This window comes from Schistocerca gregaria, unplaced genomic scaffold (assembly GCF_023897955.1).
Source record: "Schistocerca gregaria isolate iqSchGreg1 unplaced genomic scaffold, iqSchGreg1.2 ptg000615l, whole genome shotgun sequence".
Lineage (NCBI taxonomy): Eukaryota > Metazoa > Arthropoda > Insecta > Orthoptera > Acrididae > Schistocerca > Schistocerca gregaria.
The window spans coordinates 178556-194698 of NW_026062003.1; the positions used below are offsets into that span (position 1 = coordinate 178556).

The following is a 16143-nucleotide window of genomic DNA, read 5'->3' on the forward strand; positions in this document are numbered from 1 at the left end:
TATTTTGTACATTTCTGGCAGGAACTATCCTACCTTGCATATTGGTTTTTTTTGGTAAAGAGCATAAAGAGGACTGGGAGGAGTTGCTCCATTGTTCCATAAAGCATCCCCAGTTTTCTGACTTCGTAAAGGCAGAGTCTACGCTCATGTTTTAGATACTTTGCAGAGAGTTTAAGCAGACAAAAATTAGAGTCGAATGTAGCAACTTGTTCTGCGCAGACAAAACTGAATTGTACCTACAAAAAAACGTTTGATACGTGGTACAATTTTTCAAACAGGACCTATTATTGAACAAGCAGAAACAATGACTCGCTCTTATTGAGTTCGAATAAAGAGAAAATTTTAGTATGTATATATATGCCTTGGGCTAAACATTCAAAGCAAAAAGACTTGGTACAATATTGACAGAAGATCAATTTAGAGAAAAAGTACTGTCATATTCGCATGCTTTGTGTGATAAATCATTTTATGCGGAATCAACGCTTTTTGTATACAATTTAACATTGAACTTCTTCAGTTTGTCATTCTGTCTTACGCTTCAGAGGTCGCAGCTCAACGAACATCAAAAAAGCGTAAGAATTCGGTACAAAGTATTCAACAGAACATTCACGACGTTACCAAGCTTCTAGTAGATAGGTAAGAACGGTTGCACCGAGAATAGTCAACTTGTTATGCTCTAAGAATTAAGAATTCGATAAGATCTGGCTTATTTGTCAGTCTGAATCTTGTTTTAAGGGACGCACATCTAACGTTTTATTACTGAATAAACACACTTCCACGGAATTAGGCCAAATCGTGTGCTATTCTTATGGCCACACTTTCTGTTGACTGTTTTTATTTTTTAATTGTGCATGTTAGCGCTGCCTTAAAGCATGAATTCCTTTAGTCAACTTCAAAGAATTTATAGACTGCATGATTTTTGCCATCGTAAGGAATTCTTTTAAAGGCAGTGTAAAATATGCTTCTGTTTTGCTTTTTCGCCTTTCTGCTCTCCTCCGTCGAATTTGGAATCAAATTGATAACCGGGTCGTCGCATAGTTCTTGTTCAGTTACCTTTTCAAAAAGTGGGTGTTCTAAAAAATGTCGTTCCATCCAATCGTATAAATCTTTGACGTCTGTTGCAATATATGCATACCCGCCTTCTCTTAGAACATAAGCATACTGATCCAATAGCATGGAATTGATAATTCTGAGGCGGTATTTTGCCTTTTTAAAATGAGGATCTGGAAACAAAAAAAATATTTTGTCTAATTGTCTCTTATGAAAGAGGTTGGGCAAATGCTTCATTGCATTGGTCTCAATTGCAGCAACATTATGGTACGGGGGGAAAGCCGGCGCCTGGAAATACGTATGGGAATCGGGTGCGTTTGAGGGGCCATAAATGGGCTCGGTTATAGTACAAAGTGGGTGCAAATTACCTGTCAACGGTACCTCATCCAAGCTATTATACGTCGTGCTACGTAACTCCTCCAGTCTTTGATCTACATATTTTAAAACGCGGGTTCTGATGTCTAAGCCGAGGGTCAGTCGATTTGGAAAGAGTCGGCTAAGAGCAATTAAAAGTCCTCCATATCCACACCCAATATCGGCCATCTCAACTCGTGGCGGCAAAAGCTGATTGTCTGTTTGTTTTTGATATTGGGACCAGACAAAAGGGTAATATTTTGGCCAGTCCATCATGTCGGGATTTATAGGACTTGTAAAAAGCATTATGTTAATGTATTGCAATGCTCAGTCATTTCAGAGAGTAAAAACTAGCTACATACTATTGCATGCTAAGCGAATCGGACAAGGGGTTTCTGTGAGCATGAGTACGGTGATAAAGTCGAATTCTTTTTTTAGGCTTAATAGAATGAGTATCTGAATGTTCAAACGTGTCATCTGATGTATCCTTTTGGCAGCTTAAAGCAGATTCGTGGGAATCGCTGCCATCAGATGAAGATTTAATACTAGGATCTGATTCGGCTTGCATAGAAAATGAATCATATGTACGCAAAAAATGTTTCATTTTCTCAGAAATTAATAGAACTTGCACTCTTTGAGTTCCTTTTGATAAGGAAGGGTTTGCATGTATGTATGAAAATGTTCATAGAAGTTTCCAACCGAGAGTTGAGGGATGCAAAATCCGAGTTAATCCTGCGCAGTTTCAAAAAAACCATTAACATATAGAGTTCCGCAAATTGAGATGAATGCACTTCAGAATTAAGGCCACGATTGTGCCGTGTTCATCGTACATGCAGAAAAAAAAATAAGTTATCGAAGTCTCTCGTTCTAAGTTTATAAAGCACGTGTACGCGAAATTGTCTGTCTTGCTGCATTTTTTGAGCACTTTGAGTCGAATACTTAGTCAATTCTGGTTTCGTGACATTGCGTTCTATTGGCATTGTTGAGAAGAAATAAATAGACCAGGTGATCACGCTAATTCTTATGACACCAACATGTAAAAAAAATTAGTCAAAAAAAAGGGCCCTGACGGGAATCGAACCCATACCTCCGACACCCAAAGTCGGAATTCTACCATTATACTACAGAGCCACCATTATATAATAATGACTATTGGTATCATTCTATATATTTTCTGTTTCTTTTGGTATAAATTTTTGCAAATCTTTTGAACAAAAAGTGGATAGGGAGTATCCCTGTTGCGACAAGCAGATTCATTATGGTGCAAACTAGTTTTAAAATGAGCTTAGATTTTCAAAAATGAACTTTCCTGAGACAAAAATAGTAGATTCTGCTTTTTTCCTTTAACTAATTTTGGCTTCTAAGTGATTTTTGATTATCATGCTTTTGCAAAATGCAACGCTGACTATTATCAAAAAATTATAGCCGACGAATTTTGTGACTTGGGAGAAACTGCGCATTTAGTCTCTCATACTTTAGTGAATAAGTCTAGAAGAGTTTGCGAAAAAGTGCATGATCAATCAGCCATCTGCTTGTCTAGATATGTTGTTGTCAATAGCGTGCAGACTGTTCTGTTGCACATGAGTTCAGATTGCTTTCGAATCAAAAAAAGAGGTCATCTAAAGAATTGACATGCTTTGACGGTTGTTCCGCCTCATAGAGGTACTATACACGAGAAGCCATTCGGTATGTAAAGATAATTTCCTTTACGCATCTTCTGAATTCGTTATGAAAATTCTAGTTTTGTCTATCCGATTACGAATCTCTCGCAAACGATTATAACTTGAACCTTGTTTTCGGTTTTGAGAACTCGCGCGATATAATGCTTTGATTCGAAATCCGCGATAGACTTGGATGGCTTCCACGTGACCTAAAGCTTGTCTGCTTTCCATTTTGCAATGTTGAGATTTAAGGCGCAGAGCTTATCGTTTTCATCGCCGAATCTAATAAGAGATGCCCTTCACTTTACGTCCACTTACCGCTCCCTGGCCTTTGACGTAGTTGCACCGTTCCTCGCGAATGTGGTATTTTTATTCTGCATTTTCGGTGGATCGATCGGCAAACTTTTGTGTTGCCGTAATTTTTTCGATTGATTTTGGCATCCGGCCCATTGACGGGCACATTTACTTTGATTTGAGCCGCGTCTATAGGGTAGGCGTATGATCTTCTGCGCGGAACGACCGGTTACAGGGGCATGAGTTTTGCGCGTGTGCATTATAATTTTACGGTAAAAAGTCTTCTTGCAAAGTGAGGATATAATTTTGTTATTTAGCTGTTGTACAATCTTTTTGCTCTAGTTGGCTGAGATGGAGCCATCGAATTTTTGGGATGATCGTAGGGCGTCACTCGAAGGCGCGCTTGTTCAGGCGGCTAAGGAAATTGACACATGCATACAAAGGAATAGTCATTTTCCTGATTTGGCACAATCTGTGTTGGCGAGCAGCGCGAGCGATGAATATGCATTCGAGGACGGCCTTCCCAAGTTCGGGCGCAAACTGGTCACCATGATTCCTACAACGCTGCTTGAGCAAATCACTTGTACGTTTTTGCACTGACAGTCCTTATTTGCTGTGGTACAGCCGCTTTTCGCACAGCGCCGATACAAGGCGTACTGTGTCGTACTTTGCTAATACAGGACAGCTGACCATTATTGGCCTCTGGCGAAATGAAAGATACCAAGTTCAAAAGTTTTACGGGTATCTTTGCCGAAATAAATCGTGTATGGATAACTATTGACAACCGCTTATTTTTGTGGAACTATAAGGACCAGTACGTATAATATCGATGCGTCTTGATTTTCTAGATTCCCCTACTTCATAGCCGAGAGGCTCTGTGCGAGGCGGATTGAGTAGAGCGCCGTTCGCGGGGCGAGTCCGTTGAGTCGAATGACACCACACTTTGAGAGGTGCATTGATTTGTAAGAGAAGTGGCGGGCGCTTTCAGCCCTGATCAGCACGGTAGACGGCGGAGAGTAGCTTTTCTTTTGTGTTTTGTGGGGCGCAGCGAGGGAGCAGCTCTTCGCGCGCGAGCCACGAGTAGGCGTCTGCTGACTAGGGCAATCGTTGAGCTGATGTAAGAGTTCAGATGCACGCGTATTGCGTATGTAAAGCTGATTGGCAAATTCGTGCAAAAGCTAATTCGTCGGTTGTGTGAGACAGAAAAGATTTAGTTGTATATGACGGTCTCGACCAGCTGATCACGAGTGCTGGCATCGCAGTGCCGAAGAGTGGTATTTTCACGAACGAGGTGAAGTACTTGGTCGTGTTGGCTACGCCGGTAGAATTGGTCATGCTGGCGGTCACGTTCGAATCTTCAGACATCAAACTGTACCCTACAAAGTTCGCGATTCCGTCTGACAACGTGAACATGCTCAAGATCGTCGGCACGTCAACTGGACGCGTGTTCATGGTCGGCAACGACGGGTCCCTCAACGAATTTGTATATCAAATGGAAGACGGGTGGTTCTCTCGAAAGTGCAGGAAGGTGAATCACAGCACTTCGGTGTTTTCTAGCCTCTTGCCCAACTTTCTTAAGCTGCTGAAAACGGAGGATCCGACCGTGGACTTGGTGGTGGACGAAGGCCGCCACATTTTGTATACCTTGAGTAAGAACTCGATAGTGACAGTTTACGATTTGGGCGCTTGCGGGACTGAGATGAAGAAGGTGGCCAGTCACTCGAACGTTTCTAGAGAGATCAGAAGATCCGCGCCCCAACAGTTCAACAACGTTGACGACAGCGCGATCGCGATCATTGGCATGTTTCCCGTTCTGCCAAGCGAATCCAAAAAGGTGCATTTGGTCTGCACGACCAGAGGTGCCCACCGTTTATACTTCACGACTTCGTCTAGTAATTCCTCGCGTCCCAACGCCTTGATTCTCTTGCACGTGCGGTTTCCGCCCAACATGGCGCGTTCGGAGGTTCAGTCCGCGCACCACGTCGATAACACGTTGTACCCACTTCAGTCCCTTCCGACCACCGAGACGCATTTGAACTACTATTCTCACGGCGTCTTCATGTATCCCAGTCACTCAATCGAGCAGTACGACGTGTTGGTCGCCGTCTCGTCCGACGCCAACCAAATACAGCAGCCCGCCGAGACGAGGAACTTCGCCAGACTCGCCCAGCCCTCCGCCTTCCCCGCCGCGTTCCAAGAGCGCGCGAGCTCAATAGAGCTCGAGGGGAGAATTTGCGCCATCACCGAAACGCCCCTGTCTCAGCTGATTCCTAAATCCATGCTACAGCTCGACCTCACCGACATAGGTGCCAACGAACTTACCGCACAGCATTTTTTTCCCCCTCGCGAATTTCTGTGCCTCACCAACTCCGGACTCTACGTCTTGACCAAAATGCGACCCGTCGACACGCTCTGCGACTGGCTCCTCGCCGCCAGGGGCGCCGACACCCCGGAACTTCGCCAGTTTTTCTCCCTTTACGGCCCCGACCAGGCCTGCGCCATGTGCCTGGTCTTGGCCTGCTCTTACTACGCGAGCCCCAAGCACGCCTCGGACGCGGCGCAAGACGGCGGCGCGGGCGCGACCGCCCAGGGCGAGCAGCGCCAGCTCAACCCATCTCTACTGATGTCTCGCAGGTCCGCCTTCTCCAGCGACGTCTCTCTAGCGTATCAAGTGCGCAGAGACGCTCAGCTGACGTCCTACGCGACGATGTGCTTCTTCGGATACGGCGGGCGTCCGACGACCAGACAAGACTCGGACTTGAACGTATTTCCGTCCTCCCCCGGCGTCCCAGTAGACCACGGACGCTACCACCTCTACGGCGGCGCCGTGCCAGCTAACTACGGCGGCGCGTCCGGTCTGTCCGGCCTCGTGTGCTTTTCCGCCTCTCACGACGGATTCGCCCTGTACTTTTCGCGGATCCTGCAGCCAATTTGGCACGCAAACCTGTTTCACGCCTCCGAAGACGGCATCAAGTGCCAGCTGCAGGGCGAACCCATCGCGCAAATCCGAGCCATGCTCTATCGCCTCAAGCAATTTCTCCAAGCAAACCCCCAGTTCGCCAAACTGCGGTCCGACTGCGCCGCCCCCCGGTCCCGCGAGGACTCCCCTCGCACTCCCGGCCAGCGCTTCTCCCAGAAGTCAAACCTCGCCTCCACCCCGCTCTACGCTCGCTCCCCCACCTCCAATCGCGACCCCCACCCCGTTCACTACCACGCCAGCGACGGAACCCCCGAAGAAGAGCCCGAACAGCTGGAGAGACTCTCTCTGTCCAACCTCCACCACCTGTTGCTGCGCTCCATCGAGGCGCTGGAATTCCTGGACCTGATCGCGGACACGGACATCCTCCGCATGAACCTGTCCATGACGACCAAGACTCGCATCCTTTCCATCAAATTCCGAGACTTCGTCATCTCGACCGACAGCGACATCCTGCGCGAGCTGACCAACTGTCTAAACATGGACTACTCCTCCCAATTCCAGGACCCAACCGTCATGGACAAACTCACCACCCTGCTGCGCGAACGCTGTCCCTCCTACTTCAGCAACGTGGATCGCATCCGCCTGCAAGCGTGCGACCTCCTCTGCCGCACCAAGTCCCCCACCATCACCATCGAGGAGCGGCAGGCCCTCCTTCGCCAGTCCCTGCAGCAGTTCAAGCAAATCGCCAAAGAACTCCGGCCAATTTTGAAGCAAATCTGTCGCGAGTACCAGCTCCTCCGAGACTACGGCTGCGTAATAGACCTCGCCCTCACCTGCGCTCAGCAACTCGACCCAAACCAAAACGGCCTCACCTGGTTCAAACGAACCAAAAAAACCGCCGAAACCGAGCAAAGCGCCTACGAAGAACGAATGAACTGCTACACCATCATAACCGAACTCCTCGATGAACTCCATTCGGACGCCTCTCCACAACCCACCTCCAAAACGGAAGAACCGCTCACCGAACAACCCCTATACCCCCCCCAGGAATCGACCCCTGTCACTTCTTCTCCCTTCGGCAACTCAAAACACAAAACCTCAACTCTCTTCGCCCCTCAACCCAAATTCCCCCCCCCCAACCCCGCCTCGCCCCCCTCTCCCGCCCAACACCGCGCCTCCACCCCCCCTCCCACCGACCCCGACTCCGTCGCGTCCCCCGAGTCCGACTCTCATCGAGTCCTCGTACACACTTTGCGACTCTGCACACAAAGCAACGACGAACTTTGGCACTACGTACTCTACCAATGGTACATCGACCGCAACCTTGCCACCGACCTCATCCGCCTCTCCACGCCCTACCTGGAAGACTACCTCCAACACATCTGCCAGCCCGCCTCCATCCGCCTCCACCTGCTCTGGCAATACTTCCTGCGCAACGACAAGCTCTTGAAGGCAGCCGTGATCCTCATGCAGCTCGCCGACCAGCAGGACGACAACCAGACTCTAAGCAACCGCCTCGAACACCTGACTCAGGCTCAGTTCCTCATCATGGCCCACCCCGAAGCGGATCACCGCCTAGCCGAGGAAATCCAAGAAAAGGTCGAAGTCGCCCGCATCCAATTCAAAGTCTACAACGAACTCCAAATCCTCAGCGACACCAACCTCCGCGACCAAGTACGCGCCCAGCTCGACGAACGGCTCTACAACCTCTCCGACCTATTCAACAAATTCGTCAACAAGTTCGGACTCTTCGAATCCGCGCTCTCCATCCTACACGACAGCGGCTACCAAGACGACCGACTCGTTAAACGCATTTGGAACAACATCATCCAAGAAGAAATTTCCAAGTCCGCCCAACTTGACTACTCTCTCGCCTCCCTAAGCGCTAAACTCCACTCCCTCATCCAGCTCTACTATCCCAGCCAATACGTCTTCCCTATGGACCACATCGTCGGCATCCTGGAACAACACTCCTTCGAAGTAATCCGTACTCACTCCTCAGACTTCTATCCAAACTGGATCCTAGACACGTTTCTCCGCAGCGGCGTCCCATTCATCGTCATGTTCAGACTCTACTACGAATTCTACGAGTCCCGCTCCTCCTACTGGCAAGGTCCCCACCAACAACTGCACCTCCTCCGCATCCTCTACCACCTGCTCTTCACCTGGAAGGAATCCTTCGGCGCCCCCTCCGCCCTTCACGACTCAACCCTCTCCCTGCAATCCGAATACAGGCTGCTCCACTCGAAATACGTCAACTCGGCCATCGGGAAGTTCTTGGTCACCCTCGATTCCATCTCCAAACTCTCAGACCCAGATTCCGCCTCGATAACGTCGGCTGCTAACGAAGTCGCTGAGCTGTTCAAAGAACTCAAGCAAAAAATAAACTGATCCCTTTTCAACTTATCCCCGCACTTTCACACCGTTCGCTGTCTCTCTTGTGGTCTTTTTGAAAAACAACACGTTGTACGCGCCCGTTGTCAGTACAAAAATTTTCGGTACCAAAAATACCGTGGAACATCCGTCACATCGCGGACCACCTACTCCGTCGGCAACGTCGCTCCTACGAAAACAGGCTGGATATCGCGGGCTCCGCCATCCCTCCCCCGCGCGCAGCCCCTGCCGCGCGTCGGACGCACCGCCCATATAGAAGAGGAGGGAAAAAATGCACTGTCATTTTTCCTCATGTTCGAATCTAGCAGCACCCGCTATCGCTCTGTCGAATGCCCCCACCATCCAGACGCTGAGATCGAAAACTACCGAATTCTTGTGTTCGGCAATCCAGGCGTTGGGAAGACCAGCTTTGTGCACTTGCTGGTGTCTCAAAAAAAGCTCCTAGACCCGACTCCTACCAGCGCGTGTTCGATCGAAGTGCTGGCCCACCAACGCGGCAACGCTCTGTGCACAGTCGAGCTATGGGAAATTGGGGCCAATCCCCGCTTCAAAGTGACGAGGAGAACGTTTTACCGCTGCATTCACCGCCAGGCCCTGCAGTGCTTGGAAGAGCGTCCAGATCCCGATTCTGAGACTCTCGTTTCTATGCATAACAGGAGCCTGGAGGACACATACCGCACGTCGCCTAGCCCAGTGCTGGGCATACACGGCATTATTTTCGTTTACGATATTTCGAACAGGAATAGCTATGCCTGCTTGCAATCGTGGATCCACGAAGTTATGGAGGAAAACAATATTATGGATTACACTTGGGATGGGAGGGACGTTACTTTCGGCGACCAGAAGGGTAGAATTTCTGTCTTGATTGTTGGTACAAAAAAAGATTTGGTCAAGCAATTAAACTACGAGGTGCGTTGTGCTAAGTGTATTGTCATCGATAAGAACGTGGCTCCGTTTTGCTCACCGGACCCTCTTGTCCTTGGTATCTGTAAATGCGCGTCCGAGAAAAATAGGACGAGGGTGAGAAAGGGATAGATGTCATTTATGTCTGCACGCGAGACGAAGGGGAGTTGGAGCACAATGGTTTTTTGTACAGCAGGATTTCCGCCTTCATCGACAGGTGCATCCTGAACAGCCGCGATTCCGATTAAAGTGAAACAAGCGCGCGCCGCCTTTTGGCGCTGGATTTTTTGCGGAGGCGCAAGCGGGACGAGCCGAAACGCGATTTTTCGCGCGCAGCGTGGGTATCCGTGGTAAACAGGATAGGTGCGAGACGCGCGATACAACGAGTGTTTTTTTTTAATATATATATATATATATATGTGTATGTATTGCCATAATATTTTTTTTTGTATGGGAGACACACGCGTTAGTGTGGCGCGAGCGAAGAGCCGCGGATAGAGAAGGAGGATATCGGAGCTGACGATGCGGGGGGAGCAGCTGGTGTCCGAGGGTGCCGGCACATCGGAAATGGGACATCTGATGACCGGGGAGCACAGAGAACCTGCGGCCAAGGAGAGGATGGTTAGTTGGTTTGACTTTGGTCGTCAAAAGGTGATGGTTTTTGGGTTGAGGCGAGGTGAAGGGGCAGATTGTTTGTCTGCTTTGGTGACCTTTTACGGAGGTGAATGGGTCTATTTGAAAGGAATCGCGAGCATACGCGTGGCGTTTGGAAGAGTTGAGTGTTTTGGATATAAAATGAGTTCGTCAAACGCTGGTCCGTACAGGGTGGTGTCTCCGAGTTTTTATGGCGCGCATGCAGTGAGTACGCTGGATGAAGGAGAGTGCGTCAAGGGATTGAGTGGCGCAGAAGAGTGCTCATGGGCATTCGCGGACATAGAGTTGGGGTTTGACAAGTTTGTGGAGCGGTTTTTTTTGACAGATTTAGCCGGCGAGTTTCCGGACCCCGCTCAAATAGCTGCGATGGTCGTAGTGGACTCGGTGCCCGTGGAAGCCATGTATGCGAACGTTCCATCAATAATGAGCCACAGTTTGAGGAAGATGGGACCCGCACCGCACTCGCTGCGCATCGGATCCTACGACATTTTGAAATCTGATGCCTTTGAAAACATCCTGCTTCAAGCGCCGGAAGAGTGGAAAGAATGGAAGCGGCGGCTGCACCGCGTCGAGGGCGATAGGATTTTATTGTGTGGTCGGAAATCTAGCGGGAAGTCAACTATGCTACGCTACACTATCAATTCACTGCTGAATTTGTACGGCGCCGTCGCTCTGTTGGACTGTAACACAGAGGAGCCCGAACTGACGTTGCCTGGACAAGTTTCTTTGACCGTTTTGACGCGTCCGTTGCTGGGTCCTGCATTTAGCAACTTTCATGAGTCTGGGATTACGTATCAGAAGTCTCACTTTTTGTCCACCAAGTCGACGACGGACTGTCCGGATCGCTACATGCAGGCCGTAATCGAGCTGTGTCATGTTTACGAAGCGGGCTTGGATGCGGCGTTCTTTGAGCGCTCGTCTTCTTCCAATATGCCGAAGCGAATTCCCTTGGTTGCAAACAGCATGGGGTGCGTTCTCGGGTTCGACGAGCGCATTCTCAGAGACTTAGCGCGCCAGCTGAGTCCCAACACGGTCATCCAAATGAACCAGGAGGTGTTTGGGAAGGAAGAACACAACGTAGCCGCAAACGAAGACCCTGCTCGAGGCAAGCTTCGCCCAAGCAATTGCGAGCCTCAAGTGAAAACGTTCGGCCTCAGCTTCGATCAATCGGCTCCGATCGACTTTTCCGCGGAAAAATGGAACATGAGCGTGAACAGCTATTTTTGCTTTGACAAAAATTCAGTGAACCGATATGGACAAACCACCTACCGAGTTTCTTGGCAAGCCGTCCGCATTCACGTTATGAGTCACCGCGTGCCGCCCTCTCAGTACTTGTACGCACTCAACGGCTCGATCGTAGCCCTCGTTGCCGACTCTCGCACCTATGTGCCTCTCGAGCGGAGAGACAACCTCGAATGCGGCCGAGACAACGACAGCTACGAATCGACGCCGGAAGAAAAAAAAAAAAATGCGTCGGTTCGCCATCTCTCCACCGATTCGAGCGAATTCCCCGTGTTCTTGCTGGATTCTCCGAGACCAGCTGACAGCGAGTGCCTCGGGATGGGCCTTTTGAAGACCATTGACATGACGCAGCGGTACTTCTACGTTCAAGCGCCGCTGAGTTTGGATCGAATTCAGAAAGTGAACACGCTCGTCTTAGGCAACCTTAAACTTCCCAGTCGCTTTTTACTTGAGAACTCCAACGACGAGCAGCCCTACCTTTCTGAGGACTACATGCCCAGATACTGCGGCTCAATGGAGCTCAAATGAGGGGCGAGGAGGGGGGTGGTCTTCGGCGCTGCGTCGGCAAACTCGCCCTCTTTCAAGGGGGAGGGATATAGTTCTCTATTTCGAGCTGGAGCTGCTTTTCAGCGTCCCGCGGCTCACAATTAAATCAGGCACTGTCGGCTCGCTAACCGACAAAATACGCCTTTTATTTTGGCCCTCGCGAAGAATGGCCTGATTAAAGGTCAATGAGTATAGTAAATTTTTTAGGGTTTGTAAGATTCACAGCGCTCGACAGCGCGAATGGGCACCTTTTCAGCATAGACGTGCTCGAACAATTCGACTGGCTGAGGCTCTGGAGAATTGGCTGCTTCCTCTTGCGCGGCTTTGACGTCGCGTCCGACTTGATCTTCGATCGCCGAGATTTCCTCTTCTGTTGCTACTTTGTGGTTTATGATGATGCTTTTCAGGTGATGGATGCAGTCGAATTTTTCCTTATATTCCTGCACTTCCATACGAGTGCGATAGCTCGTTCCTGGATCTGAGATGCTGTGTCCGTGGTAACGGTATGTTTCGACTTCAATGAGCAAAGGGCGCTTCTTCGTGTTGACGTAGTTGATGGCGAATTTTCCAACCTCTCTAATTGACAACACGCTGGTTCCATCCACCAAAATGCCGGACATGTAATCGCCGCGAGTGTAGAAGTGACTCGTCGCAGAAGCGAGCGGAACAGGCGTGCCCATTCCGTACAAGTTGTTCTCAACGACATAAATTGCGGGAAGTCTCCACAAGTAAGCCATATTAAACGACTCATACACCTGCCCCTGATTCGCAGCACCGTCTCCCATATATATCATCGCCACACGTCCATTCTTCTTGTACTTATTGGCGAAGGCAAGTCCTGTCCCAAGAGGCACCTGGGCGCCTACAATGCCGTTTCCACCATAGAAGTTAGACTTGGCCTTGTACAGATGCATCGACCCACCTTTTCCTCTAGAACATCCAGAAGTGCGGCCCATCAGCTCGGCAAAGACCTCTTTGAGCGTCCCCCCGCACCGGCGTGTGATCATGAACGGATGGTCGCGATATGCCGTAATGACGGAGTCTTCTGGCGTCAAGACGCTGTCAAAACCACTTATAATGGCCTCCTGGCCATCGTAGAGGTGAAGAAATCCCTGGATCTGTCTGCGCTTGTACATTGCATCCAGGGCATATTCCAAACGACGCATGGCGTTCATCTCTTTGTAATAGTCCAGCAACTCCTCCCGAGTCACCACGCTCCATTTCGGCAATTCATCCGTCAGACGGTGAAGCTTGTAGTAATCTTTCTGAAATTTTTGTAAGCATGTTTTTTTTTCTTGTATGTATCATGACACGATGACGCATACCGGAAGTTCGACTTTAATTTGGCCCGCCTGTTTTGAATAGTTGCGAACAAGTGGACTCTTCTTCTACAGCACGCGGGGTATTCGCGCGATTCAACAGAGTTTAGACATAGCTCATCAAAAGAAAACAGAGTATCAATGTGTAGAGTTTTGGCTGACTGCACATGTTTCATACATTGCTGTAGGTGCACCTCGCTCTGTGAGCTAAAGAGGACTTCAATGCGAGCATGGTTTTGAATTGCCACGCGAGTTATTAAGCGCTTTTAATTTTTTTTAATACTGTTGACATACAATTTTGTCAAGTGACAAAAAATTTTGCAGCGATTTTCAGATGTGCGCATTGGCCCCTGCCTTCGGTCAGAAAGCGCGCGCCCCGAGACGTGCTCGCCGACACCGCAGAAGTGACCATCCGGATCTGCGTCACTGATTGTTATTATTGCCTCTAAAGACACGTGCCCCTGCCAGATATGTCCTATAAGCGTTCATTGTCCCTCACGCAAAAAATTTTGCGCTAAAAATACAAACTTCATCTGTGGCATTCTGAGCAAACTCGTAACGGCTTTGAAGGTATCGAATCGACCTGTGGACAGGGTGAATGGAGAACGCAGGTATAGATTCAAGGCCGAGGAACCATGACAGCGAATTACGAGCATACTGAACACGCGCTCGTTGGATCAGTGCCGGTGAAAAGCAAACCGTCAAATATGACGTACGATGTGGTGGTGTACCACAGCAAAAACGAGAAAACGCAAGCAGCAGTCTATCACGTAAGCTATGCGTATACACACAGCGCATACAATCATTAGCATATGCATATGCGCACTATGCGACAGCAGTACAGCGTATGACAACAACGGTAAACGTCTTGGCAACAACACTTCTGTTGGTACCACTGGAGCGAGACGCAGCATACTAGGAATTTCGGTATCCAATAATTATAGGAGAAATATCACACAGTAATATACACTACCTACGAATGAACATATAGAGTTCATATGTCAACATGTGTCTATATGATACAGCTGTAGCATCAATGGTTAGATATGGAGCCACTACTGCTATAAGAAATTGATAAGTGGTCTTCAGGACATTTTTATAATGAATGTCTGTTATGATCAGAACAATTTATATTCGTTTAACAGATCTGCAAACAGATGGAGCACTGACACTTATTATGAAACATTCTACGACAGATTTTATAATAACTCTGCTTACATATAATATATATGATAACTATGTATGAACCTATCATACAGGACAAATGTAGATTGTTGTGTCATATTAGCTTTATGTAGAGACGTAAAAACAGGTAATAAATGTGACCAGCATAAACTATATATTCATTCATCGATATTTAAAGATACGTAGATAAAGCGCGTGACAACATAATTAGCCATTTCAATATAAAATTCATATGGTATGAACATAATGATACTGTCACATGATTTTTATACCGAATGTAAGTATTGCAGCAACGAGCGCGGTGAGACGGACTGTACAATACACAAAACGGTGGCAAATATAGTGTAAATATTGACGCTAGATATACACTACCAAGATAAGGTACAAGAGGTATTTATTATATGCAACGCGAAAAAGAATAATAAATATAAATAACGATAACAAACTATGTTATTACAGAATACACAGATATCGATAGGTGAATTGACTACAACACAGGCGGAAATATATTTATGTGATATTTGGATAAAACACCAGACGAGACAATTGTAATAATCTGGAAGTCGTGTATGCAGATAAAATAATACATACGTATACAGTGTATATGCTTATAGAAATAGTAATAACATAGTCAATAAACTACATAAGCTACATTAATATCAAAACTATACCAGGTCATATTAGCAGATTAGATCTAAAAATATAAAAAATGATACATACAGAATAATAAAACGGTTAGTATATCACCTAATAGAGTAACATAGATCTAAATCTATACACGAAAATTTACTATAACTTCTATATTTGTATGTCGACAAAAAAACTAATAATGATATATTAAGGTATATTCTAACACAATGAACGCACCATCAACAATCACTTAGATCATTAACTGATCTAAGCAATGCATCATATAGTAGTTAACATATATTAGAAGTACAGCGAACAGCTATAATACTAATCGTATAACGGGGTAATCTGAAACTATTGTGTGTTACATATAACACGGTTTATATATGATATTCGAACATCCAATACAATTAAATAATACGTGGCAATAATAAAAAAAATCGTTATTAGTAGATATATATTATAGCATAGTCAGATTATATACATTGTATGGTTTTATCATTTCATCTTTGTTGATTATTAATATGTATATATTAGTTTTGTTATATGCACAATTATTTAATAATGTTCCATGTACGTATGCACATCATATGGTATTAGTTTATAGTTATTTATAGTTATGTTTTTTGTCATCCACATATCTATAAATATTGATGGTGATTTGGTATAATCATTTATATTATTTAATGTTCTATATTGATCACTGTTTTTGTATTCTCATAATAACCAACGCTAATATAATATAATCCATATATATCTTATTCATATTTATTATATATATACAAATTATCAATTTATATATGTGTGTGTTATTGTTCTATCTGATATATACTATATATTTATATCTCAAATACTATCAAATATATGCATATAAATGATTCTGGTTACAATCAATAACTATAAGAATATATATATACTCGAATAACATTTCGAATATCACATTGATATACTCAGATATATATTCGTAATATTCATATATTGATATATTTGT

General features: G+C 46.6%; 4 protein-coding genes and 1 long non-coding RNA gene across 6 annotated transcripts; 3 read left to right on the plus strand and 2 right to left on the minus strand.

Annotated features, from left to right (window-relative positions):
• Positions 1 to 504: 504 nt before the first annotated feature.
• Positions 505 to 2054, minus strand: LOC126316965 (tRNA (guanine-N(7)-)-methyltransferase-like). The gene is made up of 2 exons (XM_049992997.1): positions 1767 to 2054; positions 505 to 1696 (listed from the first exon to the last, which is right to left on the minus strand). The coding sequence occupies exons 1-2, from the start codon at positions 2006 to 2008 to the stop codon at positions 883 to 885; spliced, it is 1056 nt and encodes a 351-aa protein (XP_049848954.1). The 5' UTR covers positions 2009 to 2054; the 3' UTR covers positions 505 to 882.
• Positions 2055 to 5307: 3253 nt separating this feature from the next.
• LOC126316998 (nuclear pore complex protein Nup155-like) lies at positions 5308 to 8670 on the plus strand. Its single transcript, XM_049993032.1, has one exon. The coding sequence runs from the start codon at positions 5308 to 5310 to the stop codon at positions 8668 to 8670; it is 3363 nt and encodes a 1120-aa protein (XP_049848989.1).
• Positions 8671 to 10098: 1428 nt separating this feature from the next.
• Positions 10099 to 12000, plus strand: LOC126316999 (uncharacterized). The gene has a single exon (XM_049993033.1). It carries the CDS (start codon positions 10099 to 10101, stop codon positions 11998 to 12000), a length of 1902 nt encoding a protein of 633 aa, XP_049848990.1.
• A 131-nt stretch (positions 12001 to 12131) lies between these two features.
• LOC126316948 (pyruvate dehydrogenase E1 component subunit alpha, mitochondrial-like) lies at positions 12132 to 13615 on the minus strand. 2 transcript variants are annotated; one of them, XM_049992983.1, is made up of 3 exons: positions 13516 to 13615; positions 13344 to 13406; positions 12132 to 13283 (listed from the first exon to the last, which is right to left on the minus strand). In XM_049992983.1, the coding sequence occupies exons 1-3, from the start codon at positions 13567 to 13569 to the stop codon at positions 12222 to 12224; spliced, it is 1179 nt and encodes a 392-aa protein (XP_049848940.1). In that variant the 5' UTR covers positions 13570 to 13615; the 3' UTR covers positions 12132 to 12221. The 2 variants fall into 2 exon arrangements, with proteins under 2 accessions (XP_049848940.1, XP_049848941.1); XM_049992984.1 differs by having other exon boundaries at positions 12147 to 13283; positions 13344 to 13403; positions 13516 to 13604.
• Positions 13616 to 13910: 295 nt separating this feature from the next.
• LOC126316950 (uncharacterized) lies at positions 13911 to 15571 on the plus strand. The gene is made up of 3 exons (XR_007556349.1): positions 13911 to 14912; positions 14982 to 15328; positions 15407 to 15571. It is a non-coding gene; the product is annotated as an uncharacterized LOC126316950 (long non-coding RNA).
• Positions 15572 to 16143: the final 572 nt, after the last annotated feature.

Coding starts and splice junctions, on each gene's coding strand:
- LOC126316965 (XM_049992997.1), bottom strand. CDS start 2,008: ATGAAACATTTTTTGCGTACATATGATTCATTTTCTATGCAAGCCGAA. Junction 1,697..1,766: donor GATTCGCTTAGCATGCAATA/GTATGTAGCTAG, acceptor GCTTTTTACAAG/TCCTATAAATCCCGACATGA.
- LOC126316998 (XM_049993032.1), top strand. CDS start 5,308: ATGGCGCGTTCGGAGGTTCAGTCCGCGCACCACGTCGATAACACGTTG.
- LOC126316999 (XM_049993033.1), top strand. CDS start 10,099: ATGCGGGGGGAGCAGCTGGTGTCCGAGGGTGCCGGCACATCGGAAATG.
- LOC126316948 (XM_049992983.1), bottom strand. CDS start 13,569: ATGCTCGCATTGAAGTCCTCTTTAGCTCACAGAGCGAGGTGCACCTAC. Junction 13,407..13,515: donor CGAGGTGCACCTACAGCAAT/GTATGAAACATG, acceptor CGCGTGCTGTAG/AAGAAGAGTCCACTTGTTCG. Junction 13,284..13,343: donor AAATTAAAGTCGAACTTCCG/GTATGCGTCATC, acceptor CAAAAATTTCAG/AAAGATTACTACAAGCTTCA.